The sequence below is a fragment of the Fusarium redolens genome, assembly GCF_020744475.1.
Source record: "Fusarium redolens strain MPI-CAGE-AT-0023 chromosome Unknown BKA55scaffold_11, whole genome shotgun sequence".
Classification (NCBI taxonomy): Eukaryota; Fungi; Ascomycota; class Sordariomycetes; order Hypocreales; family Nectriaceae; genus Fusarium; species Fusarium redolens.
This window is the reverse complement of record NW_025763674.1, coordinates 234347-260086: the sequence shown is the minus strand read 5'-3', so window position 1 is coordinate 260086 and position 25740 is coordinate 234347. Positions and strand designations below refer to the sequence as shown.

Genomic DNA, 25740 nt, shown 5'->3' with positions numbered 1-25740 from the left:
GCGGCGTTTTGTTTTTGTCCCGGGCATCCTACCTTTGCTTCCGCCATGGTTAGGATACTCGTCTATCATTGTACTAAAGGGATATGGCACGCGCATCGTGGGAAATCTGCTTCATACACGGTTTGGGAGGTCGTTGTCAAGATGATTTGATAGATGATGGGTTTACATTCTACTCTAGAAGTCAGAGAACCTGTTGGTATTAATGATACATGTAGGATGAGAATCGGCTCATTTTTACAGCCACGAAGAAGTGGTTTTGTTGCATGTCTCTTTGGGTGGTATTATGCATAAGTGATCGCTCTGACATTAATTTATGGTTCTTACTGCTGCAAGTCTTGAGCCTCATGCAGCTGTCCCTTAATTGTGAAGATTCCGCGGTAGCGTAGGCGGATTCCCAGGGGCTGAATGGACGTGGCGTTGGAGGCCCCGGTCTAGAGAGCACTGCCCTCAAGACAAACAGCTATGATTCTAGACCCACCAGTTCATGGAGGACTAACCAAGTCCTATGTATAAGAGTCCTAGAGACCACAAAGAGAAGTCTGTGCCAATATCATTCAACTCACTGTTTGTTCTCTATTCTCATCACACAAGAAGCAAGTCAGACTCCTACAATGGATACACTATATCGTGTCTCAGAATATCTCTTCGGCCCTGCAATTCCTCATCGAGAACCATGTGGTCGATCAGCACAAATCATGTCAGATCTTCATCTGGAGCTCAATCGACAATACGCGACTTTCGACTTTCCTGTCAAAGCACCTTTTCTTATTCTCGGGGGCGATATAGGTCGTTTAGTCGACTATGATATGTTTCTCCCATTTCTCGCACGCCAAACAGCTCGTTTCGAAAAGGTCTTCTTAGTCCTTGGTAACCACGAGTTCTACGAGATGAGCTTTGAGGACGGTATTGAAAAGGCGAGGGAATTGGAGAAAGAGGAGGTTCTTGAGGGAAAACTTGTGATTCTGGATCGAAATCGCTGGGATGATCCGGATTCGAAACTCACCATTATCGGCGCAACATTATGGTCGAATATCCATTCTTCAGCAGCTGATACCATTGCCCTCCGAGTATCAGACTACAAACTCATCAAAAACTGGACCGTCGCCAAACATAACGAGTGTCACGCCCGGGATCTCGCCTATCTCACAGAGACCATATCCGAACTCAACAACCTTCCAGAAGAATCTCAGAGAAATGTCTTGGTGGTAACACACCACGCACCCTGTGTAAAAGGGTCTTCTAAACCAGAACATGCGAATGCACCGTACAAGACGGCGTTTTCGACGGATGTTATACAGGCTAGGGAGTTTATGCATGGAGTGCAAGTTTGGATGTTTGGTCATACGCATTATACGACGGAGTTTAAGAAGGGTGGTGTGAAGGTTGTTGCGAATCAGAGGGGGTATGTTTTGGGGTATAAGGGGCCGCCGTTGGAGAACACGAAGGGTTTTGATGATGAGAGGGTTGTAGAGTTGTGAGTTGGGGATATATTGGTTTCTTGCATTTAGATGCCATTGGGTATCTGCTCTCGAAGAGCTTGGAGTTGGTATACTGAGTTGGTTCATTCCTTGATATATTGCCAACTCGTTTGTGTATATATAAGTTACATATTGAAGGCCATTTATATGTCTCGAGAATATGTCGTCAGAATCTCATGATCTAAAGTCCATCTCGAGTTATGAGGCGGCAATATTAGTTTTAGTAACTAATAACTCCCATATGGATGTGTAGCAAGGCTCAGACAAGATCTGAGATAGCTCCTATATCCAGAGGGTTAAGAGCCGTTCTTCTGTTACGTCCAGACACCCACCTGAGCAGATACATCTCTTAAGTCCATGGAAAATGGGCTCACTCGAGGCAAAACCTCAGGTCGTGCCTCGCATAGTATTTAAGCACAAGTCGTTAGCTTCATAAACCTTGCTCTTCGTCTATCTTCAACCATTCATCAATTGAGTGTTGGTTGTATATGTTTGATACCCCTGTTGGTGTTGGCTTATACATCCATGTAGTTAAGAGTATGCCTTGGGCTATGTTCGAATACAAGGATGATGAAAGTACAAAGAGACTCAATTTACTCAAACTTACAGTGTTAATACCTGATGTTATATATCAGTGGTGCCCTCATTGTTTGATCTTCTTGCACATCGTCTCACCTGCACGATTTCCGCAACCAAAAAGCTCCATGAGTATTGTGATAAGTAAGTACGCATCCACTTGCACTCACAATTTCAACCGGAATATCTAATCTCTACTATAATCATTATTGCAGTACGAAATTGAGAGACAGAGTCTCCTTCCAGGCGACAGTTATGCTAGACTTCCATCAGTCAAGCATCTCAACTTGAGGTCATTAACAGCGAAACTATGCGTCTTGAGCTAAGACAACGGGAAATCAGCCAAAACTTTATACAATACCCGTTTAATCACTTCCTTGACAGAGTTTATCTAGACAGCCTTGAACACAGCTATATCGATCGTTGGAATGGGCACCATGATGATCAAGCACCACTGGGCTACAGACGATGATGTGAATCTCGCGTCCGATCCAATGTTTCTATTTCTTGTGATTGGTATGCCCCTCATTGCTTTGTTCCTCATTTGGGTCTGCAGCTTGGCGCTTTATAGGCATAACAAGAGGATTAAAAGAGCTCAGCGCGCTGCTAGGGCGAGAGAAAGACTCGCGTACACGACTGGGGATACGCAAAGCTTGGGAGGAAGGACTCTCTGCAACTGATTATCATATTTTCGGTTCATGATTGGCTGTTGATGGATGTGATATGGCATTAAGATGTTCAGGTGAAGGGTTTGGACTCTGTGGTTAATGAACAGATGAGCAGGAGATTCAACGCCTCGCGCTTCTGGAAGACCTCAACATTTGATACGTCTACAGAGGATACGAGAGACTTTGTAAAGTCTTCTAATAATATAACAATCATTTTTCAATCTCAATTTTGAAAAAGCTGGCTCCGAGCCCGTCGTCGATGAGTTTCAATGAGCTGCAGCCTGAGGCATCCACTGCCCCAGATTGACATTCTTGCACTAAGCCATCCAAAAAATTGGTTACCGTCGACTTCGAGATCGCCAGCATCAATTCCAGACTCACGGCCGCGGCGCCCTCCTCACGACGATGCCTCCTCGAATTTCACCCTTCAGCACACCGTTGTGCTGCAGGACGACCGTCAATGCTCCCGTGTCGTCGCTGACCGCCTACCTCTCCGGCCTCTCCCTCCAGACCCGAAATGCGTCTATCCTCAGCAGTCTCGCCAACAACGCTGGCGCCGTTCACCAGAAGAAGCGAGTTGGCCGTGGTCCTTCGTCCGGACACGGAAAGACATCTGGTCGTGGTCACAAGGGTCAGAAGCAGCATGGAAAGGTCAAGCCGTGGTTTCAGGGTGGTCAGACACCTTTGATCGTCAAGCATGGTCGAAAGGGCTTCAGCAACTTGTGAGGCGCCTACGAATGTCCCGACAACATGTTGAAGAGTTGGGGATGATAAAAGTTCAATTGACTAACTTGTCTGTAGCCGAGCTCCTCAGATGTCGGAAGTCAACCTCGACCAGATCCAGGCTTGGATCGATCAAGGACGAATCGACCCCACTAAGCAGATTACACCGAAGGAATTGATCGAGTGTGGCATCGTTGGAACAGTCAAGGATGGTGTCAAAGTTCTATCTCGAGGTGCAGATATGCTTAAGCAGCCCATCGATGTGATGGTCTCCCGTGTTTCTGCTGGAGCTATCGCTGCTATCGAAGGTGCTGGAGGCAAGGTCCTCACCCGATACTACACCAAGCTGGCCATAAAACGGCTCCTACGGGGCGAGTCCGTCAACACAGATAAGCCTCTTCCTCAAGGATTGGAGCACGTCGATACTGTGCTGGCCGCAGCCCGTGAATCACCCTTCCGATACCGATTGCCCGACCCTACCAGCCGTGAGGATATCGAGTATTATCGTGATCCTGCGCACCGAGGATACCTGAGCTACCAGCTCGCGCCAGGACAGTCGCCCAGTTTGTACTTCAGGGTGCCTGGTGTGCACAAGATCAAGAGCGAGGTTAAGAAGGAGAAGGCAGCCACTGAGGAGACTCTATTCTAAGAGTTGGGACTGGCATATGAAGAATTGTATTATAATGACCGAGTATAGACACTTGGATGTGATAACAAGCAATGTACAAACAATTGAACTCATGAAACTTTTCTATGTAGCATCTGGTGATCAGCCACAGTCTTGACAGATTGTGGCGTCTCCAGGAACATCCATTTTAACCGTTGCATGCGTCAGGGAGTACGTACCCATGACGCTCCACAACAGCTCCGTCCGGTTTAAGTTGATGTCGCAGACCCAGGTCTTCTCCACTTGGAATGACTTCACCAACCTCCCAGTTGCCTCTCAATTCGCGTGTATTTCGTCGCTAGAGCTTCTGTATTGCTTATTGGCTTCGCTTCAACTCCTGCAGTTGCAGTTTTGTTCCATCGTAGGCTCGGTATCGCGCACCCAAGTCGATTGCGCTGTATATCGTCCTCTTTGCGGCTTCGATTACGAATCGCTACCTAGACGACCGATCTACACTCTCCACGAGTTTTCGCGACTCGGCTGATCGACGTCGACGAGATTGATACGTGCCGCAAGATAATCTTACATTCGCTGCTCACCTGAAAGTCATAATGTCACTTTTTGGTTCATCGCCGACGGAGGACAACCCAGGTCTGGGTGCGTCTCCTGGTCCAACTCGTCGCGGCGGTGCTGGACTCTTCGACGATGACTCTGGTTCTGGAACACCAAAGCCATCCAACAGTCTTTTCGCTGACGACAACGACTCCCACGATTCACCGTGGGACATGCCCACGCCGCGCAAGCAGCAGAGCAGAGCAGATCTTATTCGCAACCTCCTCCCTGGTAGCGACGTGCCCGATGCCTATATCGAGACCTTCGATACAGTAGTGCGCGAAGACGGCAGCGGAGGTCAGGTCACTTCTGGTGGTGTCGCAAAGCTCTTTGCTACTGCCAGACTTGGTGCTGATGCCCAAGCTCGCATTATGTCCTTGGTTGCTCCCGGAGGCGGGGATGTCCTGCTAGGTCGAAACGAGTTCAATGTGCTGCTGGCTCTGGTAGGCCTTGCACAAGAAGGTGAAGTCATAAGCCTGGATGGTGTTGATGAGCGCCGAAAACGTAAGTAAACATATCTCTTCGATTCGCATTTCGCATGATTATTTTCCTCTCATGTAAATCGCTTGCTTGCCAAGACTTACAAGCTGCCCTATCAACTGGTCAATGCAATGCCATGGATGTCATATCAGTGCTGGCATATCCCCCCGGCGGTTGGTGGGGACACTACTCAGTTCCAGCTAATAACTCATTTCCATCACAGGCCTTCCGCAACCCAAGCTCGCAGGTCTCACTGCAGAGCCCATCCTACCTCCAGTTGCTGAACTTTCCGCGAAGCCTCCTCAGACGCCTCCAAAAGATATTCCTCCTCCTCCTCCTCAACAACAACAACAACAAACTCCTCCCGCGCAGCAACAACCTAAGCAATTTCGACCAGCCATGGATGACCCAGAGGACGATCCATGGGGCAGTCCCGATATGCACAAAACCCATGATCACGGTCCCTCCAAGTCCAACGGCACCCAGCGAAACAGCACAAATGGCCATGCCAGCTTCAGCCAAACACCCCCGGCAACAGTAATCGACGCTCCTCCTCTGCCTAATATTGCATCGCCTCAGGCCACTACTTCTCCGAACAGCCGCAGACAACATAGCAGCAACTCGGTAACAACGCCTGGTGGATGGGGATACTTTGATGGGAATAATCCTGTTGTAGGCTTTGGGGAGTCTCCCTCCGGCCCTGTCCAGAATCCCTTTGGTGCAGCTTCCGATATGACACCAAGTGCACAACCTCCAGCTCTTCAACACCATACGAGCAGTGGCAGAACAGGCCGCGGCGCCGAGGAGAATGTCGTTGTTGTGCTTATGCCGGAAAAGGAAGGTGTTTTCATGTTCCAACACCATAATTATGAAATCTCAAGCATAAGGCGCGGTAGCAAGGTTATTCGCAGATACAGCGACTTTGTCTGGCTATTGGATTGTCTGCACAAGAGATATCCATTCCGTATTCTACCGCTACTTCCACCCAAGCGCGTAGGTGTAAATGGTAGCCATCTGTCAAACGATGGGGCTTTTATCGAGAAGCGAAGGAGGGGTCTGTCACGGTTCTTGAATGCCCTTGTCAGGCACCCGATTCTAAACCAAGAACAGCTGGTCGTCATGTTCTTGACCGTTCCTACAGTAAGTCAATTCTGCCACCAAGTGTAAATCAACTGCTGAAGCTAATATCAGCATCAGGAACTATCTGTGTGGCGCAAGCAAGCTACCATTTCTGTTCAGGATGAGTTTACTGATAGAGCACTACCACCTGGTTTGGAGGATTCTTTGCCAGCTGAGCTCGAGGATCTCTTCAACCGAACCCGCAATGGCGTCAAGCGGTCTGCTGAGCTTTACATTAACATCTGCAACATCATGGATCGTCTCGTCAAGCGAACTGAGGGCGTGGCTGCTGACCACGCTCGTATTGCTCTATCTTTGGCCTCTCTGACAGAAACATCGGAAGACACTTACGCCACAGACACCAACGAGGTTCCTCTACTTAACGATGGACTTGTCGCCATGAGCAAACACCTCAGGACTTGCCAAACTTTGATGGAGGATGAGAGCCGCGGATGGGATGAGGGAGTTCTTGAGGACCTCAAGCGCCAACGAGATGCTCTGGTGAGCGTCCGGGAGATGTTTGAGCGAAGAGAACGATTGGATAAAGATAATATTCCTTATCTGGAGCGGAGGATCCAGACTAATGAGAACAAGCTCGCCAACTTGAGATCCAAGCCAGAAGGGGTGGTCAAGGCTGGTGAGATTGACCGGATAGCGGAAAACATCATCAAGGTAAGCTCATCTCTAGGCTACTAGATAAGGAAGTGCTAACAAAGAATCAGGATAAGGAGTCTATTGTCCAGCAACACAATCGCTCCATCTTCGTCAAGGAGTGCATCCGCGACGAACTCGTCACCTTCCAGTCAACTCAGTACCACGTCAGCCGATGGAACCAGGACTGGGCCGGCGAGCGAGTTAAGTACGCAGAGATGCTCGCAGACAACTGGCGCCGATTGCTGGATGAGCTTGAGGGCATGCCCCTGGGTGACTAGAGTCCGCTAGAGAGTCATCAAGGCTCATTTGCAACTGCCCACGACGTGCCTGGCGGTGAAAGCTTCGAGATAATATTGGGAGACGTTGAGTGGTGATTGGATATATCTACGGGAGAGGAGAGCAGCGGTCGTGTGTTTTTAACGTAAATTTATGCGCGCAAGATGTATTTGTGTATTAAGACAAGATCAAGAAGGTGGCTATGCATGGGTTGAAAGAGGAGCGATAGTGGGAGACAGAGAAGCATGTGGATGTGCTCGATACCCTTCATTCATTTTAGTTTCCAATCCTCGTTCATAATAGAATCGAATCTGCCAGGTTTATACAAGTCGCTGCTCTTAGTTGTATGGTCATATTACCCCTGGTTCACAATATGCGGAATGTCAGGTTGGTGTTTCAATCTAACGTAAATATTCCCTTTTTATTTTTTGCTATACATGCCAGTCTTGGACATCTACCACTGATCTGTCACAGCACCGTGAGAAGCGTCTCCGACCAACTTAGCATACTTGGCCAACACACCTCTCTTGACTCTAGGCTCAGGGGCCTTCCACTCACTCCTTCGCTTCTCCATCTCCTCATCGGTGATATCGACATCAATGCGGTTTCTAACTGCATCAATGGTAATCACATCTCCATCCTTGACCAGGGCGATAGGGCCTCCGACCATAGCTTCAGGCACAACGTGACCGACGATGAAGCCGTGAGAAGCACCACTATATCGGCCGTCTGTGACGAGGGCAAGATTCGAGAGACCAGCGCCCATGATGGCTGCAGAGGCCTTCAGTTGTTCGGGCATACCAGGACCACCCTTGGGACCTTCATATCGTACAATAACAACCAAGTTACCGTCGGATTGCTTGATCTCGCCTTTGTTCAGAGCAGCGTTGAGCATCTTCTCAGTATCGTATACACGGGCCTTGCCAGTGAAAGATAGTCCCTCCTTTCCAGTAATCTTAGCAACGGCACCGCCGGGGGCAAAGTTGCCTCGTAGGATGCGGATGTGGCCGGAATCCTTAATGGGGTTATCGAGAGAGCGGATGATATCCTGACCAGGGTCCAGGCTGGGCCAGTCTTCCACGTTCTCGGCAAGAGTCTTGCCGGTGACGGTCATGATGCTGCCGTCGAGAAGGCCACGGGCGATAAGCATCTTGATGACAGAGGGAGTTCCGCCGACGTTGTAGAGATCCTCCATGTAGTACTTTCCACTGGGGGCGAGGTCGGCGAGGAAAGGAGTTCGGTCACTGGCGCGTTGGATATCATCGATAGTCAGGGGGACGCCCGCTGTGTTGGCCATGGCGAGGAAGTGAAGAACACCGTTTGTAGAACCACCCAGAATCATAGTCAGAACAAGAGCGTTCTCGAAAGAAGCTCGGGTCATGATATCGCGAGGACGAAGGTCCTTCTCCATAGTAGTTCGGATAACCTGAGCAGCGCGCTCACACTCACGACGCTTCTCAGGAGACTCGGCAGGGTATGATGAAGAGCCAGGTAGTGAAAGACCCATAGCCTCAATGGCAGTAGCCATAGTGTTAGCCGTGTACATACCACCACAGGCTCCAGCACCGGGACAAGCATGCTTCTCGATATCATCCATGACATCAGAGCTCTCACGGCCAGCCTCACCAGGATTTGTCTTTGCGTGAAGACGGCCATAGGTGAAAGCGCCGGAAGCTTCGTAGCATGTGCTGATATTGATGGGCTGCTCGAGGAGCTTAGAGTGGCCCTTACGGATGGTACCGCCGTAGATCATGATAAAGGGGCGATTGTGACGAGCGGCGGCCATCACAGTGCCGGGCATGTTCTTGTCACAGCCAGGAATAGAGATGTTGGCGTCATGGTGCTGGGCGCATGTTACAGACTCGATGGAATCGGCGATGATTTCTCGAGTCTGAAGAGAGAAGCGCATGCCTGAGATGTGTGAGTTACTATGAAATTTTGCGAGTGAGGTTCACAAACCTTCGCCTCCCATCGTGATGGCGTCAGAGACACCAACGGTGTTGAACTGCCATCCGATCATGCCCTCCTTCTCGATAGAGTTCTTGACGATTTGGCCAAGATCGAGGACTGTTTTTGTATGAGTACATATTTTCTTGTTTCAAGCTGTGTCACTTACGATGAGTACTACAAAACCATTAGTATTCAGTCTTACAAGAGGCATTCGGTTCAACTCACTTGCAAGGGTTTCCTTGCCACCACACGGTAGCAACACCGATTTGAGGGGCATTCTTCATCTTGTCCTTGTTTGGGACACCAGCTCCGTAGAGCATAGCCTGGTAATGTCAGTGAGTTGTTGAAATATGGTAGAGTTAGGGGAAACATACCTGAGCTCCGGGATAGTCATGCTCGCGAGTGATCTTTGTCGACCAACGGTTTAGAGCACCGCCAGGAGGAAGACAAGGAAAGGGGATGTAGTCGGGATCCTGTTTAGGGTCGTGTTGGACTTGGTCCGCCATGATGATGAGTTGTGAGAGTTGATCTCACAGTCTGTAGTTTGATGGGGGAGTTAAGCGGTCTCTAGTGATTCAATGGTTGAGAAACACCAGAATTGAGTCAAAGTGAAAGAAGCTATCTCCTGATGACTTGGATTAGTCTAAGGTGGAAGATAAATAGCGATGTCGGAGTGAGAAGAGGAAGGAAGAATGAGTTGGTTATGTTACAGTGAAGAGGATGGATGGATGGACGGCAATTGCTGCCAAGGCTCAACCCCACGGGCAGTGACTGACCTTATATAAAGGAAATGATTCCGGACAACAAGGTCTTGGGTCTTTGGCCTTGGGTGAGGGTGACAGAGAACCGAAGACGAAGAGAAATTGACCAAAGACAAGCGTCGGATTAGACAAGAATTGTGGTGCGAGTTGCAATGCGTCTGCCGAAGAGCGGAGTAGTCGATTTTAGTGACTTTTTCAAGACCAAGATGTAAGCGGAATGTCCTGTAGCCTGTAGCCTGTAGCCCTGTGACTTGAGGTAGTGTAGTGTGCGGAGTAGTGGCGTTTACTCCTCTGTTGATCAGTTGAAGTTTAGAATATTACAAGTTACGAAGAGAGAAGAGACAGAACTGAGATGAGGACACGGGAGAAAGGGAGTGATAACAGCTACAGTTGTGGCATCTTGTACTCCCCAAGCTAATGTACTGTAGGTAGCTTCTAGCTCATTGACAACACATGATACCTACTTAGATAAGAGAAGCCTCGTGAAATTGCGTCAACTCTTTTACCTTGTTACAAGAGGCTATTCTCACTCAAAATCTTGGCTTGCCTCACTCATCCCTCCTTTGCCGGACCGAACAGCTCGGCATTCGCTCCGGAAACCTCATCAAGAGTTTCCCCTTCTCTTATTCTTCTTTCTTTAACCCCTCTTGACTTGGTATGATCATGATATCCACTTCCCGCCTGCTAAAAAGGCCCAACAACCCCGCACATTAGTTAGCTAGAGCTTTGTCGAATACCAGCCGTCGGTTTAGCAATTACGGATCCCTCGAGCTTTAATAGGCCCAGACTAGTCAATGCCAATCAAATGAGCAAGAAGAGAGAGAACAGAGACATTGTCTTCAACTTGACAATGAGGGAAGAGAGAGTAAATACTTGAAATACCAGAGGTCATCTCCACTCTTAAGAAACATCCTCCCCTCACGATACCTTCGTCCAGATCATAGACTTGGGGTCAAATTTACCCCCAAAACAAAAACAAAAACCATGACAGCGGCTAAAAGGGAGAACACCCTCCCCCTAAGAATATCTACCTACCTTACAACTACATTCAGCCGGGACTCCGCAGTCCCATTCGCTATGGATCCATTCCTTCCCATCTTTGATCCCCGATGCGCCCCTCTCCGCGTGACATCCACAATTTCCTCATCCACCGGGGCCGAACCGCGGATCGGATACAGGGGGGAAACACCGAAGTTTCGGCTGACACTCACCCGAACGGTTTTAACCACCGAGAGATGTAATGTTTCGACGTATCAGATATATGATGTTATAGTCCAATAGATGTATAACCTCCACTTAAGTCGGTTGTTTAACTACAAACAAACAAACACACCCATCTTTATGTCTCCTCTCATACCTTAGCTACCTACAACTACCCAGACAGAGTATACGTACTCACAACTCGTCAACATCATCCCAATATCATGCAAGTCATATTGGTCTATGCGTCTTGATACACGGCCGTCGTCATTGTGAAACACAGACTCTTAAAACGCATTGAAACGCTGCACAGCCAAGACACATACACCCACCCAACTCACCACGACACATCAGCATCACTCAGCAATACCATTACAATTCGGGCTTTTGCTGCGAAATGATCTTCATGGCACCTTGTACAGACACTTTTCGGACGTATCGCCGTCTCAAGCAACCTCAAACATATCCCATCCCCATATCCTCCACTAACACACGCTGATCTAGTTTCATCTCCATTACGCAAGCAAGCAACACTTTTTCAACATTGTCATGTCACAGTCCACATGAAACAATAAACAGTTCAAGGTGAAGAAGATTATCAATTGATGCCTGCCAGCTTTTACCACTGACAGGGTGTATCTAATATTATCCTCCACCCCATAAACCCATCCGCTCACTAGCAGTAACCCGGGGCGAGCGTCTTGAGCTTTGGCCCTTTTCTTTCATCACCGTAATTTCATCAGTCCTCAATACGAAACAACAAGAGGACTGTACAATGTAAGGAAATCTGCCGAAATGGCAAGCCAAATAAAACGGGTCAGGAAAAAAAAAAACCGTCAAAAAAAACCGAAAATTGAGACCAAATAAAAAATCCATGACTCTGTCCACTACACCGGGACAGGTCTTTACTCCAAGCATAGGACGGAAAAGGTGTATAGTAGTGTCTCCCTCCATCTGCGACAAGTGCTCTTCATGTCGTGTAGCAAATGCCGTGCATCTACCTCCTTTTTTCCACCTCCAAGGATCCAGATTTGAACTGGATCCCACCCACTAGACAATACTTTGTTCGTAAGATAAGAACGGTATAGGCCGCACAGTGAAAAGAATGAAAGTGATGTACTTCGTGAAAACGAGTGCGGGCGCAAGTAAAATGCCCAAGCGTGTATGGCAGATATGCCGTGTCGTGTGCGTGCCTCCGGTGGTAGAGAGAGCAACAATGCCGTGATTGAAACGAAATGCGAAAAGCAAGAGGCGTATCATACAATGAGGCGAGACCACGCTGCGGTCTCACCTTGTTCTCATTCCAAATTACCTCGCCTCTGGATGGGATGAGGATCAAGACAGGGTGACGTAACCCGAGGAGTCCATGTTCAGTGAGCGGTTTGCATCATACCGAATCGCTCCTCTTCCAGCCGTCTCACGATATCCCGATCGCGAGCGGTTCGTGGGTCAGCGTCAATTCCAAGGATCGAGGAGATCCGTGTCTTGTCCTGTCCCTTGTTGTAGGTGTGGCTCTGCGCATCCTTTTCAGCCTGGCCTGGACTGGAGATGGGGGTGATTGGTGTCAGCGAAGAAGGGCTGCAGCAGGTGCCAGTCTTCCAGGCCTGTTCGAGAACAGTGGGAGACACTGAAGGACCATACTCGTTGGCGATTGTTGTCCAGAAAGACGCGCGGTGGGTTGAGTAGATGGAATGAAGGCGTGAAAGATCGACATGCGAGGCGTTGTGTGCAGGAGGTGAAGGCACGGGCCCAGGAGCAGGCACAACTGAGCAGTCAAGACGCAGAGGAGGTGTTGTTCGTTGAAGCGAAGCTGCGCGGTGGTGGAAAGCAGCGGGAGGCATCTGAACAGGGACATCCACTGGCGTCGTATATGACTGGTTGGTGACGGGAGGTGGGAGAGACATGCGAGAAGGCTTTGGGAGAATGGACGGTAGACGGGTGACATCGCTAGGTCCAACGATGCTGGGGAGCTGGATGTGGCTGGCAGTGTTGACGTTGCAGGGAGGGGGGCTATAACTTCGTACACTTCCACCAGGAGAGACTGAGCGAGAGACAGTCTCTCGTGCAGGGCTGGGAACGTTCACGTTGTGAGTCTGGGGGATGTCGTTGGAGGCACCCGATGAGACTGAGGCAGCACGCTTGTTGCGTCGGTTGCTACCGTGAGAGAGCTGATGATAGTGGAGACGGCAAGCCAACTCTGTCTTCTTGAGATGGGCTGCAATGTACTTATATGGCATCTTCTGGAGTCGAGTTTGGATGAGATATGACTCCTAAACTTGGTATTAGTGATTTGGTCTGGCACAACTAAACAACCTCGACTCACCTCCTCATCGCTCCAAGCACGTCCACCGCCAGTCGACGAAGCCTTACGGTTCTTTGAAATTCCGTAGTCGTGGCGGTCCATGGAATCTCGTGACGGGATATAAGGCGCAGGGGCCTGAGCCATCTGATGTTGAGGCATGCCTGAGCTCATTGGTCGGCTGTTCATTGTACTGCCTTGAAATCCGCTATGGGTATCGTAAAGTAAAAATCGGGTTGCTGAAAAGAATCGTCGTTTTCCGAAGAGTGGAAAGTCGTCGTATAAGCTGGTCTTGAGAAAGAAGCCAGGCCAAGTGTGGTCGAAGCGAGCGATATCGTTCGAATGCCGGGTGTGCTGTTTAAGCCAGCGAGAATATTGAACTCGAAAATACAGACACCGGAATGGAAAATCCTCAGAAGTTGAAACTGTTTCAGGTAGAATGAAACAGATTTGTTATACAAAGCGTTGAATGAAAAACCAGTATCGGTTTAGTTGTGTAGAAGGTAATGGGTTGTTAAGGAGTGTCAGCAGCCAAACCAGTTGGTCCAAGTTGGTACTGTTAATGAGTGTGTTGGAGCTAGCTGCGTAGAAGAAGTGAAGCAGAGCCGAAGAAGTGAATACAATTACAAGACGCAACAGCGTTTCTTGCAAAGAAGAAGAAAAAGAAAAGAAAAGATGTGAGGTTGAGGATGACAATCCAAAGTGAAGAAGGGAAAGAGGAGAAGTAGAAGTAGTTTATTTGAAGGGGAGGGGCAAGTGGTGTAGTAATAACAAAGGAAGATCGGAAACAGGCACAATAGACAGTTTACAGCGGCATGCATGCAGTAACAAGCTCACTAGAGTAAGGTACAGGGCGTACGGGGCAGATTGCAACGGCCACGACGGTGGTGATGGTTCGGGCCATGCATGGATTGGAGGATGGACATGGATCAGGGCATAGCAAGGGTTTGCTCACTGCTGCACACTGCCAGGGCCCTTGTTACATCTAACAGGGACAGTCTAACAGCGTTAACGAACGGGGGGGAGGCGTTCCAGGCCTAGACGACAGGACAAGACATGGGGGGTAAATTCAGGGCCTGCAGGGCATGGCATGTGGCTTGGCTGGAGATGGATGCTGCAACATGAACAAAACCAAAACATACCTCCATCGCAGACGGAACAAGTCGTGGATGAAGATTCATCTTACAGTTCCTGTCTGGGACTCAAAACAAATACTGCTACAACAAGATCTGAGGCTCTAAACGGAGACAAACTAGACGACACTATACTATTTTAGCTTGACCATAGACTGGGCGCGAGACGAGACTAACACAAGACAAAACCTGCAGTAATGAGACACCCAATTTCTGGGGTTTTTGGTTTTTTGTTTCTCTAACCCCCCAAAAAAAAAAACCTCAGACGAAAACAGAGCTTGTGAAGCAATAGCAACGATCGTAATATTACAGAAACGCCACCGATGATAATGGCTTGATACAAGTCTGCAGTAGTCAAGCCTCAATCGCGGTGAAGTCTAAACAGCTCGACAGAATAGGAATATGGAGCGAACACCACCGTCCGCCACTATCATGAATCAATGATCAATCAGAAAGAAACCAAGACCAGATGACATGGACCGCCCAAGCGAGCCTCAAAACGATCACTTACATGCTGCAACTGCAGAACAGTCGTTGTCAGTACGGATACAAGATCCGCCGCCTTGTCAAATCAACTCACCCTTGTCTGGTAAAACGGTCACCACCGCACGTAGCGTCTCCCACTGTTAAAGAAGTGATCCAAACATCCATTTACAACCCCCGGTTCAGTCCTCGTACAACGGATATTGGCAGGCCTGTGCGAGTTTTAAACATATTCTTCGCCATCCTTGGCATCCGATCTCTCCAGTACAGTACCTTTGCTCTCAAGTAGAAACTGTCTCCCGTCGGACAAGACACGCATACATACTACACAGTACCTAGGTTTACGTATGGGCTCTGTGGGTTTTTGGCCTCGTGTTCATTCCTTGATAATGAATCACTTTTTCTTGCTCCTGGCAGCAGACAGTCAGCCTCTCAGTCTCTCTTCAGCGGGGTCGTGTTGCGTTACATCGACCTCAGCTTCAGGTGCGCGATGCGCGTAATAATTCAAGGTGGCCTTCCATTAGTTGATAGCCTTGTCTGACTCTCCAGCGCAGCGCACAAACTGCTTCTTGGCAGCCAACCCTGGCGAGTAGCAGGGGTTCGTATATTGCTTCGTAATTGGACGGTCCCTGATTTTGATTTGCACTTCGAGCCCTTCAACCTCGTGGTTTGACTGTAATCCCACCCACCTTGTAGCCTCGAGGCTAACGTCCATCACGCACCGCTGCGCTCTGGTCCATGATCTTCTGGAGGACCGTGATTAGGTCCCAAGCTGTTGGCTGCAGCTAGCAGACTACTACGTACTGGCCCGGGCGTAACAAGTAAACACGATTCGGGAGTTGGTGTTGTTGTTGCATGATTCTTGGTGTTTGTGTATAAGCAGCTGAAGTAAAGTCGCGACAAGGAGACCTTACCCCAAAGGCAAAGCTTATCAAACCCCAAATGTTTAGTTAAACAATATCCGGTTTCGTTTCTCTCGCTTTTGGCTCCAAGTATCAAACTTGAGCCGAGTCCAGATACGTACATGTTCTTCTCGACCGGCTTGCACGGTGTTTGGTGGAGGGCATGTCATTGCAACCCTGTCGGCTATCGTTTCGTGATAGGTGGGTGCAAGATATGCCGTCCGTTTAGACGATGCGCACATGCCATCGACGCCTCGATTCACAAATTTGCGGGACGGCAAGCGCCTGTTTAATTTCAACATGCAGTGACTTGTTTGCACCTTTATTAATTAACTAGACTTTAGGAAGTTTTATCTTCATCTGTTGTTGTTTGGTAGGATCAGGGCAAACAAACTCTGATATCATACATATCACTTCTTCTTCAACATCATCTCACCAACTCTCTGGTCATGATGTTTCCTGTTTCAGAGTCACTATACTGCTACTCAAACCCATATAACTTTCCTTACCGTCGGTTTCGGTTTCTACCTTAACAAAGCCAACTAATCTCGCCGCTTCGTTAGCTGCCGCCGTGCCCCAGGCCCAAGGTTCAGGGATCCCCCCTTGAAACCCGCTAACGCACTGGCGTAATTTCACCTCGGTATCAGGGATTAGTCCAAAAGAGATGGACATTTGCGAACTCTGTGGAGCGTCCTCTGCTGATTGGGCGGCATATTAACCTCAAAATACTGGTTCAGTGCTTTCGGCACAATGTTTTTACCTTGTCTGTCGACAGACTCTGCCCTTATTCCTATTGTGGTCTTCTGTATCGTGTCCTGGCTATGGTTCTGGTAATGTGCCGTGCAGGGGAAACGAGCTGAGTTTGCGGCACAAACGGAAACATTCGTTCCCCAGTTACAGAAAACAAGAATGAGAAACACGGCCAAGCCAGGCACAGGATGGATACGGATGCTTCAATCCCGCTGTCTTACGCCTCTCTGATCGTCGCCCTTCCTTGCAACTCTGAGTGATTTGTATACGACAGTATCTATTCGTCTATTCTTAGAGCCCTGGCCGACTAACACCGTGCCATGGGAAGATGATCACCAGGTGGTGTCGGGCGGTGAACCGGCCCTTGGTAGCGAAATGCTGCGATAGACTGACTCTGTGTAGTCGATCTCATTCCCTTGTCCGAGATCTTTACGCGGCTTGGCCCCCCCCATGCGTTATGAAAATATGCACTAGCATCTGCAGCAAGGCTCTGTGGCGCTAAACAAAACTGTGAATGCCTTCAGGCTTCAGATATCTGATGCACACGTCTAACATGACAGCGTCAAGAGAAACACATTCTCCAGCTCGGATCGAAACATTCCCGGAAACCGGGTGCTACTCTACCGAGTTGGCAGGAGGTCCCATGACGCCGGATAGCTGTCGTTCCTGTGTGAGCTCGAGTCTGAAGCAGCGATCAAACATGTCGAGATCCGAAACTCCAAGATCTGAGATTCCCAGATAAGTTTTAGATAACCTCAGTTTTGGGTTTCTTCCATGCAACCTCGCTTATGAAATCCTGATACATATTTCTTCAACTATTATTTACTTAATCTTCTCTATTAAGCGCTAAACATTATACAGCTGTCAAATGTTTGCCAAGTCGCAACACTCACCTTCGCAGACTTACCTCGGCAGTGTTTCAGGAGTCTGTGCGGTTAACATGGTCATAGCTGTTTGGGTCCCCGACTGGGGGCTTCAGGCTGTCCTGAGAAAAATGTTCTGGAACTTTGTTCTGCACGGGGACAAAGATGCAGCTATCGTGAGTTGTTAGTCAAGCGGCAAAGCATCGTCAAGATTATTGTTTTTTTGGCGGGATATGCTTGCGAGAGAGCACTACGTGTAAGTCCACAAAACAAATGCAGGGTTCCGTGTTGCTGGTAATTTCGTTCGGGTTTTGTCTTTATTGATTGTGCTACTAAAGTAAACTCTCCATATAAAAAAAACTCTTTTTTTAAAGTTGTTTACGTGTTTTGTAAGATTATTGATGACACCGGCAGATTCATCTCGTGTTTGTTGAAGGTTTCTACTCCATGGCTAAACAATGCCTTGTGTTCTTGACGCCACATGTCTATCTTGCAGAACTGCCGTTTCAATATTCACCGTTATATAAGGTTGTAGCTTGAAACGCGACCGCAGTGTTTGAGATTCCCATCATCCAGTTCTACTGTACCTAAAAGTTCCCCTACCCATTGGAGCGTAAGGTAAAAGCAAGGGTCCTAATCGCTTGGCCCTACGGACGGCTCAAGAGGTGTCCGAATATTTCGACCAGCTCTTGCAACCGGGGTGGTTTCATCCACGGGCCTAACCCTCGAGGAACAAAGGTTTCGAAACTTGATAGTCTAATGTAACTCAAAAGAAGGCTAAAGCACCGATGCGCTCGAGTCTGTTGCTGTTATCAGGATCTTTGCTCACCGCAAACTCGTATTGCGGGAGACAATTTTGCTTCGGAATGTATTTCCCCGATATCCAAATTAAGGCGTGTATGTTTCGTTCGCATGGGGAGAGTGCCCCGTGCTCCTCTTTTGTGCTTATTTTATTGTTGACGTGGGACATCAGGCCATCCCAGATTGCAAGCGTGTTTCGAAGCGGGCGGGGATCGGCAATGCAGCTGGAGATGGTGGAGGAATATGAACTCGATGGAGTTTGATGCCGGTGCCGGATCGTCGTGTACAAGTCAGATTTGGTTATCTCGCCGTTGTCTTGATCTGGTAGTTCTGTTGCATTCCTCTTCGTCAGAGCTTAATTTCAACATTCACCACAGGTTAGGGCTCAAAGGATTTCTTCCTATTGTGCCGCGTAATCTACCAGAAGTCAATCGTGAGAGGAAGAGAAGTCGGAGATAATAAAAACGTAGTCTTTCTTAGTATCATTTTGGTCAGGGTTTTTATTGTAGGGGTGATAATCTAATCAAACCATAATACATCTAGTCTTCTTTCTGTAGTTGATTTCATTGGAGTTTTTATAGTATTATGATAATGTGCCTAATGAAAAGTGGGAGGAACTTCTATTATATGCCGGCTGTGAGGACATGTTGCCAGAAGCTTACCCTGGACAATGAATATGAGTCTGGTATTTAAACAGCCATTGTGCGTGCAGTTGTCTCATACTGTAGCAATTCGAAATGTTAACATATAAGACGGGGTTTCCTTTTGTATGATCAACTGGGTTGACTTTACTTGTTTGTGGAAACACAACTTGATTTTTTAAGTTGTGGTTGTAAGCCAGCGAAAGCCAACATCATGAGTGTGGTTGAGGAGAGAGGGAAAAAAGGGGTCGACAGCCGCGGCGGTTAAACAAGCGAAATACTCAGATCGCGTCTCTACAACATCACAAACATCATATTAGACCATATCCATTCACATTAATTGCCACCCGTACGATAGATCAAAACCCCGAATCCGGATCCGACGAGGGAGGGACTTGAGAGGTACACAGATTCAATGTCACGATCTTAGCTCGAGACGCGACCAGATTGCCGGGTATACCCCATTGTGTACAGTACTTGTCGGGTGGAGAATCGGGGCAGATCCATCATTTCGAGAGATGCGGCTCTTGAGGCCAGCCATCCTGAAATGGCACGTACCGCAAGACAAGGTTACGTAGGTTTAAGAAACGGTGTCGAGACTACATCTAGTACAGACCTGTCATGCCATGTGCGCTTACTTTTTACAATACCTCGTGGTTGTTGGAGATAAAGTATGAATTGATCGCGTGGAGTGGGGATGACACCTTGCCATTCGTCAACAGAACGAAACACGTTGAAACCAACAAACATAGGAACGTGATAGATGATAGATGATGGATGAATAGTTGCAACAATCAAAAGAGTAGCAGAGGACACGTGAAAGGACCGCTTTATCCTATCAAGGCTATCTCTGTATCACGCAATGCGCAATGACAGCACGTCACGTAGATAGAGGTTGTCAGCGGCTGCTGGAATCAAACACGAAAGCCTCATCAAACAGATTTAATCAGTCACAACAAACGAAATGAATATTGCAAAACACCGGAAACCGTATAATTAACCACTAACAGGGATTCATTGTCTGATGGGATGATATCGTGAGATTAGACCACTCGGTGAATTATTAGACAAGGAAGACCATTGACAAGGGGGAAACAGATCATGTCAGATCAAAAAGGTGACGTACACAAAGAGACTAGAGTCATTGAGTGGTTGACAATTACTGATATCAAGGAGAAATCTCTGCCACTCACTTCAACTGATTGAATGCCTGATTCTATGATAAACTTGTACGACGATAACTGAGGCTTGACCAAACGTGGCTTGGCAATTACCGGATCAACCAAAGAAACGAGAGATTTTCATTAGCGGGCGGGGAACGAGAGCACGTACCTCTCAGTACTTGTTTTCGAGATGTTTCCTGTTGAAAGAGATAACATGGTCGTCATCAGCGCACTGTACATCATGATATAGTTTATGTGGCTAAAGACAGTGTGATTATGAGGTCAAATTATAAGGTATTCGCGCCTCGGAAGCGTCGGTGACCCACTTTTAGCTCAAGCGTCGTAGCTTTCTGTCACGCCTGCCCACCTCTTTTCGCCCATTCCATTCTCCCCTTTCCACCAAAAAAAAAAAGGGTAACCCACGACTACCTTCCCCTCCCCAGGTCCCAGCGACTTCCAAGGTCCTGCCCGAGTTACTTTGCCTCGAGGTACCATCCATCGTTCCTCCTCCCCCAGACAGACCTATCTACCTACGTCTTTTTTTACCTGCCACATCCAATCCACCTCAAACTCGACCTGACGGAAACAGAGTTGAATTGAGGTGAGGTATCTATTGTACATCATCTTACAATCCATACTTTACTTGCCCAAACCTCATCCTCAACCAACCTAGCTGTGGATCCACTCACAGCATCTGCTAAGGCTGAGTGAGGTATCTATCATTCTGCGATTGCGACCTGCAACAAGCAAGCAACACAACTTGCCTTGACTTGACTTGACTCGACCTTCACATTGTGTCGTCACCGTCACAGACAAACAAGACGCGCATTTGTTTGCTCGTTCCCCTGCGGGCCGTTCACTCAACTCAAGTAAGCATTCCATTCTATATTGTGTCCTATCAATCAATATCATCTCCTGGCATTCATTCTCACTCATTGTTGCGTCTTTACTTGTCGGGAATGAATACTTGTCCATGTTTTTGAGTGCGCGCCCTGTATCTTCCGTCATTGCCGAGTTGAGATGCGGCAACTGAGCATACACTCACTCACTCTATTCACTCATGACTCAATACTTCACTATTATCTGTCGCATCGCATCGCATCTACCTACCCATTGTCTTGTCATGACCACAGTCCTACGTTTCTGTTCGCTACGTACCTCACATCACTCGCGTCTTATCGCAGATACACGTTACGCGTGTGTCCGTCTGTCCTTTGTCTGGCTTGCTTGCATTTTCCTGCCTTGTTATATCCCCAGCCCCAATCAATCTCTTTTCGCTCACAAGCGTCTGCCTCGTCTCCAACCACCCAAAAACAACGGGGCACTGCCAATGTATTCAGCATTGCTTCGCCGAGGCGCACGCGAAAAGCAACACAGCTTCTGACCGCGCACACGGTTTAGACACGTAGAGCATCGCGCACATGCGATTCCGTTGAACTCAAACAATTTTCTTTATTTCCACTCTCACCACTTACACGCTGATACTGACCCAACCTTAACCAGCGCACAAAGGTTCATTACAAGACAAAAAACCTGGAACATCACGACCAATTGGTACTTGCGTGGAGACTTCAAATACGGCATCCCACCACATCACGTTTCAATTTTTTTTTTACCAACCAGATCCCACGGTTGTGTTTCCTGACGCCCTAAAATCCCCTCCCAGCACAGATCTTCTTGAGTACTTCGCAGACACTCGAGATACTCGTGTGTACCTCTCTTGTATCGACGTGGTCCCCTTCACGACATTGTGACTGGTCACTGTCCAACTCTCTTGTCTTTTAACTCAACTCTATTTACGGACCAACTAGTCAGACTTTCGCCCGTGAGTACAAATACTTTCTCTATTGTCACCGTCTGTACTCTTGGTCATCCAAAAAAAAGTTCCGCGTTTTGCGCCATCGCGCCTCTGGTGTTAATATGGAGGGAAACACTATGAATCGCAACGCGATGCCGGCCAACAAGATGGACCCAAGGCTGTGGTTACAGGTATGCTGCAAATGTTATGAAGCGACTATTGTCCTAGTTCCTGTCGAATTTCGATATCGACAATAGTTGCGCAGCTCAGTTCAGCTCAGACCCTGGTCGCGTCACCCCCAGCTTGCGCGTGCTTCAGACCCACGTTGGTTGATACACCAGTCAGAGTCATGATATGTCTTGTTGTATCGCAGATGCGCTAGCGTCAGCGTCTCACGACTTTCAACATCATGTTTCCTTGCTTGTTGCCGATGCTTCCTCGAATTTGATGGCTGACTGGTACCTCTTAGAACATGCAGCAGTGGCAAGTCGGGCCTGTCCCGGAGTATGTCTACTCCAACTCTCATCAGCCAACCGAGATGCAGTAAGTATACGTTCTTTGATGAACCCTTCTTTCTTCGACCCGGTACCACGCCATTTGTCGATTGCGGATGGATCTGACTCCTTCCCTGTTTCGTCAGAGCTTTTCTGGCTTTGTATGGTCCTTTATCGGTTCCTTCGAATTGTGTCTCACGACCCATTTCACCACTGATAGACCTGGTACCATATCATAGCTACACAAGCAACTTTCCCACATGAAAGTACCCCCAATGCCTGTAGCTTGTGGTTGTGTCAACTGCCGTGCCCATTCATATCGATCATGAAGTCCTACGATTGGGAACCACCCTGCTGACCTGCGTCCCTCAATAGCAATCCTCACCAATACCAGAACGACATGACTCGTCGTCCTGAGAACATGGAATTCCGCTACGGCGCCCCTCAGCCTAATATGGCACCGCAGCAACAACAGCAACCTCAACAGCCTCAACAGCAGCAGCAGCAACATCACCCGGCGCCTGTTCAACCTCCCCCCATGAACATTCCTCAGCAACCTCCAAACGGCACTGCACCTCCTCAGCAAGTACCTACTCCTACTCCGGCACCGGCTGGTCGGTCGCGAAAGAGGCCGGCACCTGGTGCCGCTGGACCTCCGGCCACAGCTGCCCCTCCTGCTCCTGTCACCCCATCTCAAGTTCAACCTCCTGTTGCAGCTCCTCCCGCACCACAGGCAGTTCCTCAACAACCACAACAAGTTCAGACAGATGATGCGAACGCAGCACCAGTCGCGCCTCCACCGGCCAAGAAAAGCCGGACTAACACCCCCTGGACACCACAAGAAGAGTTGCGACTGAAGCAAATGCGAGATGCTGGCAACAGCTGGGCAGAGATTGCTAAGGTAAGACCTATGGTGTAACCTGGGTATGATTCATGTGCTGAAAATGACGTGCAGACTTTTCCTACCAGGACAGAAGGGTCTGTCAAGAAGCATTGGTACAAGGTATGTTCTACCAGAAAATCGACGTGAGGATTTTAAGAAACTAACGGATTTAGGACATGCATTATGCTGAGTTTGCTGAGGACGAGGTAGCCACCATTCGCCCTGTACATTGGACAACAAAGCTGACCTCCCCTTTATCAGAGTCAAGCGTTATTGAACGCCATCAAGGAGTACGAGAACAACAAGTGGAAGTCAATTGGGCAGAAGGTTAACAAACCTGCCAAGGTACGAACCTAAACCCTCGAAACTTGAGAAAGGATGTAAGGTGTTGACATATGACGTAGGCTTGCGAACAGTACGCCAAAGAACACTTTCCAGGTACGTCTCGAGTGCTCCGTTTTGACAACGGAGAGTGAAGAAGCATTCATTGAAACTGACATCCATAGATTTGTTCCCCAACTCCAAGAGATAGGGCGAGTCACAAGGTGGCTTTGGGGTCTCTTGCAAGTTTCGCACTCCTCTGAGACCTCGACAGCCAAGAAGGATGATCTTTTACCCAAATTCCCTACTGCAAAGGGAAAAGACACAAAACACCAAAAACAAAGGGAAAATTAGCAGTGGCGTTCTGCACAATTTCTACGCGGGAAACTGTTTAATGTTTGTTACTTGTGAACTTGCCTCGAGTATTTTATGAGACATGGCGGACAATGCCTCACCGGCTTTGTTACCACTCTTTCGGATCGGACACGGAAAGGATTGGAACTGGGAACTGGCGCGCAAAGGTGGAAAAACTGAAGACGAGGTGCAGCGTATGCACCTGTCGAACTGGCCTATAGGAAGAGAGTGTTACAAAGGAAAGGGACTTGTGGTATGGACGCGTCTGTTGGTGTAATGGGGAGAGATGAAGGACGATGTTTGAGGTTGAGGAAGACGAAGCCGTTTCAAGACGGGGCGAGTCGAAGGGAAGGAAGGATGACGGCAGTGTGTGTTGTTTTTTCCCTTGTCTTTTTCCTTTTCGATTCTGGTTGCGAAAGGATGGGACTGTTCGATTTTAGGTCTGGTTACTTATACCCCAATGCCTGGAGTTGATTCCTTGCACACAAACATAATGCCCCCCCTGAGTGACGCTTGTGAACTGAGCCAATTGCCCGTAATGAAAACAAGATGCATTTGGGCGTCCGATGTACATATGCTGCATAGCGCCGGATTCACTAAAGCGTGAAGTCACAATTCATTTACCATTATCCAGTACTAATTGATTTTGTTGCAAGATGGTAATGCGTTCTTGGTTGTCGACTGTCAGCGAGTTGGTGTTTGACAGGCCTGCAAGCTTGACCAGGGCCCATGGCGTGTCTCCCCTGTGGTGGGCGCTGGGCTGTCAGCCTGGGCAGCCAAGCTAACAGTTAGGCTACTTGTTGGGTACAATTGGATTGTGGTGGCGGGAGGGGAAGCGTTGTGCGACGGGAAAATGGCGAGTTAGATGTAGATGTGACAACGGCGATGCATGATGGCGTCGAAGGGTTTTGGAAGGTTTTCGAATGTCAATTCATTAACTATGACATCCATCCATTGCTAGTGTGGTTGTTGCATTGAGCTCTGGCGAGCAAGGTAAAATGGGCCGGAATGAAGGGGGCGGTACGTATTATGATGGGCAGGGATGAATCTATGACCTGAAATCTGGGGTGATATGGATGGATGAATGATATGGACGTTGGTTCACGGAATGCACGGTCTTTGAACTTACGGCTCGTGGTATGATTGAGGTAGATGGAGATGGATTGATATTGTAAATGGAGTCGAAGGTGAAAGTTTAATATATATAGTAGGTAGCATTTCGGGTTTGAAGATCAAGTCAAACTCAATCGATTTGGTTGAACTTTGTTGGCGATCGAGGGTATTTGCGACCACAGTGATACAACAGCCAACAACTTGATTGCTTTAAGGTAAGGAATCAGAGCTAGAGCACTGTTATATTGAAGATATATCCTATGAATTAGGTATCAGAGGATTGCATGGCAGCAATTGCTTTTATTACAGCTGATAGCTATACGATGATGCTCCTGATGGATCACCAAGACAGTAACATCGCCTCCGCTTAGATGTATGGAGTTCAGGGGTCAGCCAGGATCAGGCGCGTGATCTTAGACGAACGATCACCAAGTTTGTACAAACTCGAGCTGTTATTGGCCCTTTTCGAAGCTTGGACACTGTTATCTCCAGAGCGGTTTAGTGTGTTAGTGCGTCTAAACGAAAAAGGTCATGTCTCGTGTCTCTCGGCACGAGAGGTCCGCTTTGCCAGTGCGCGAGTGTGTGAGTGCTGAGGGGGAACGGACAGGTACGGGGGGAGCCTGGTCTATTCTGTTCGG

The 25740-nt window shown here is 48.3% G+C and overlaps 6 protein-coding genes across 6 annotated transcripts; 4 read left to right on the top strand and 2 right to left on the bottom strand.

Moving 5' to 3' along the window:
• Window positions 1–611: 611 nt before the first annotated feature.
• Window positions 612–2280, top strand: BKA55DRAFT_541005 (Metallo-dependent phosphatase-like protein; the record flags this gene model as incomplete). Its single annotated transcript, XM_046190329.1, has 4 exons — window positions 612–1474; window positions 1509–1546; window positions 2010–2198; window positions 2270–2280. The coding sequence occupies 4 exons, from the start codon at window positions 612–614 to the stop codon at window positions 2278–2280; spliced, it is 1101 nt and encodes a 366-aa protein (XP_046047311.1).
• Window positions 2281–2971: 691 nt separating this feature from the next.
• Window positions 2972–4288, top strand: BKA55DRAFT_573088 (ribosomal protein L18e/L15P). The gene is made up of 2 exons (XM_046193178.1): window positions 2972–3444; window positions 3524–4288. The coding sequence occupies exons 1-2, from the start codon at window positions 3128–3130 to the stop codon at window positions 4092–4094; spliced, it is 888 nt and encodes a 295-aa protein (XP_046047310.1). The 5' UTR covers window positions 2972–3127; the 3' UTR covers window positions 4095–4288.
• A 375-nt stretch (window positions 4289–4663) lies between these two features.
• On the top strand, window positions 4664–7195 carry BKA55DRAFT_541003 (uncharacterized protein; the record flags this gene model as incomplete). The annotated part of the gene is made up of 4 exons (XM_046190328.1): window positions 4664–5168; window positions 5368–6284; window positions 6336–6935; window positions 6986–7195. The coding sequence occupies 4 exons, from the start codon at window positions 4664–4666 to the stop codon at window positions 7193–7195; spliced, it is 2232 nt and encodes a 743-aa protein (XP_046047309.1).
• Window positions 7196–7647: 452 nt separating this feature from the next.
• BKA55DRAFT_516162 (dihydroxy-acid/6-phosphogluconate dehydratase) lies at window positions 7648–9649 on the bottom strand (the record flags this gene model as incomplete). Its single annotated transcript, XM_046188065.1, has 5 exons — window positions 7648–9104; window positions 9153–9260; window positions 9310–9317; window positions 9369–9466; window positions 9518–9649. The coding sequence occupies 5 exons, from the start codon at window positions 9647–9649 to the stop codon at window positions 7648–7650; spliced, it is 1803 nt and encodes a 600-aa protein (XP_046047308.1).
• A 2806-nt stretch (window positions 9650–12455) lies between these two features.
• Window positions 12456–14042, bottom strand: BKA55DRAFT_75551 (uncharacterized protein). Its single transcript, XM_046201614.1, has 2 exons — window positions 13428–14042; window positions 12456–13374 (listed from the first exon to the last, which is right to left on the bottom strand). Exons 1-2 carry the CDS (start codon window positions 13590–13592, stop codon window positions 12475–12477), a joined length of 1065 nt encoding a protein of 354 aa, XP_046047307.1. The 5' UTR covers window positions 13593–14042; the 3' UTR covers window positions 12456–12474.
• Window positions 14043–22059: 8017 nt separating this feature from the next.
• On the top strand, window positions 22060–23846 carry BKA55DRAFT_541000 (uncharacterized protein; the record flags this gene model as incomplete). Its single annotated transcript, XM_046190327.1, has 7 exons — window positions 22060–22128; window positions 22407–22480; window positions 22807–23332; window positions 23387–23434; window positions 23576–23659; window positions 23719–23752; window positions 23821–23846. 7 exons carry the CDS (start codon window positions 22060–22062, stop codon window positions 23844–23846), a joined length of 861 nt encoding a protein of 286 aa, XP_046047306.1.
• Window positions 23847–25740: the final 1894 nt, after the last annotated feature.

Excerpts from the sequence above, each read along its gene's own strand:
- BKA55DRAFT_573088 (XM_046193178.1), top strand. The coding sequence starts at position 3,128 with ATGCCTCCTCGAATTTCACCCTTCAGCACACCGTTGTGCTGCAGGACG. Across the intron at positions 3,445-3,523 it reads CGAAAGGGCTTCAGCAACTT|CCGAGCTCCTCAGATGTCGG; the intron begins GTGAGGCGCCTA and ends ACTTGTCTGTAG.
- BKA55DRAFT_75551 (XM_046201614.1), bottom strand. The coding sequence starts at position 13,592 with ATGAACAGCCGACCAATGAGCTCAGGCATGCCTCAACATCAGATGGCT. Across the intron at positions 13,375-13,427 it reads GTGCTTGGAGCGATGAGGAG|GAGTCATATCTCATCCAAAC; the intron begins GTGAGTCGAGGT and ends TACCAAGTTTAG.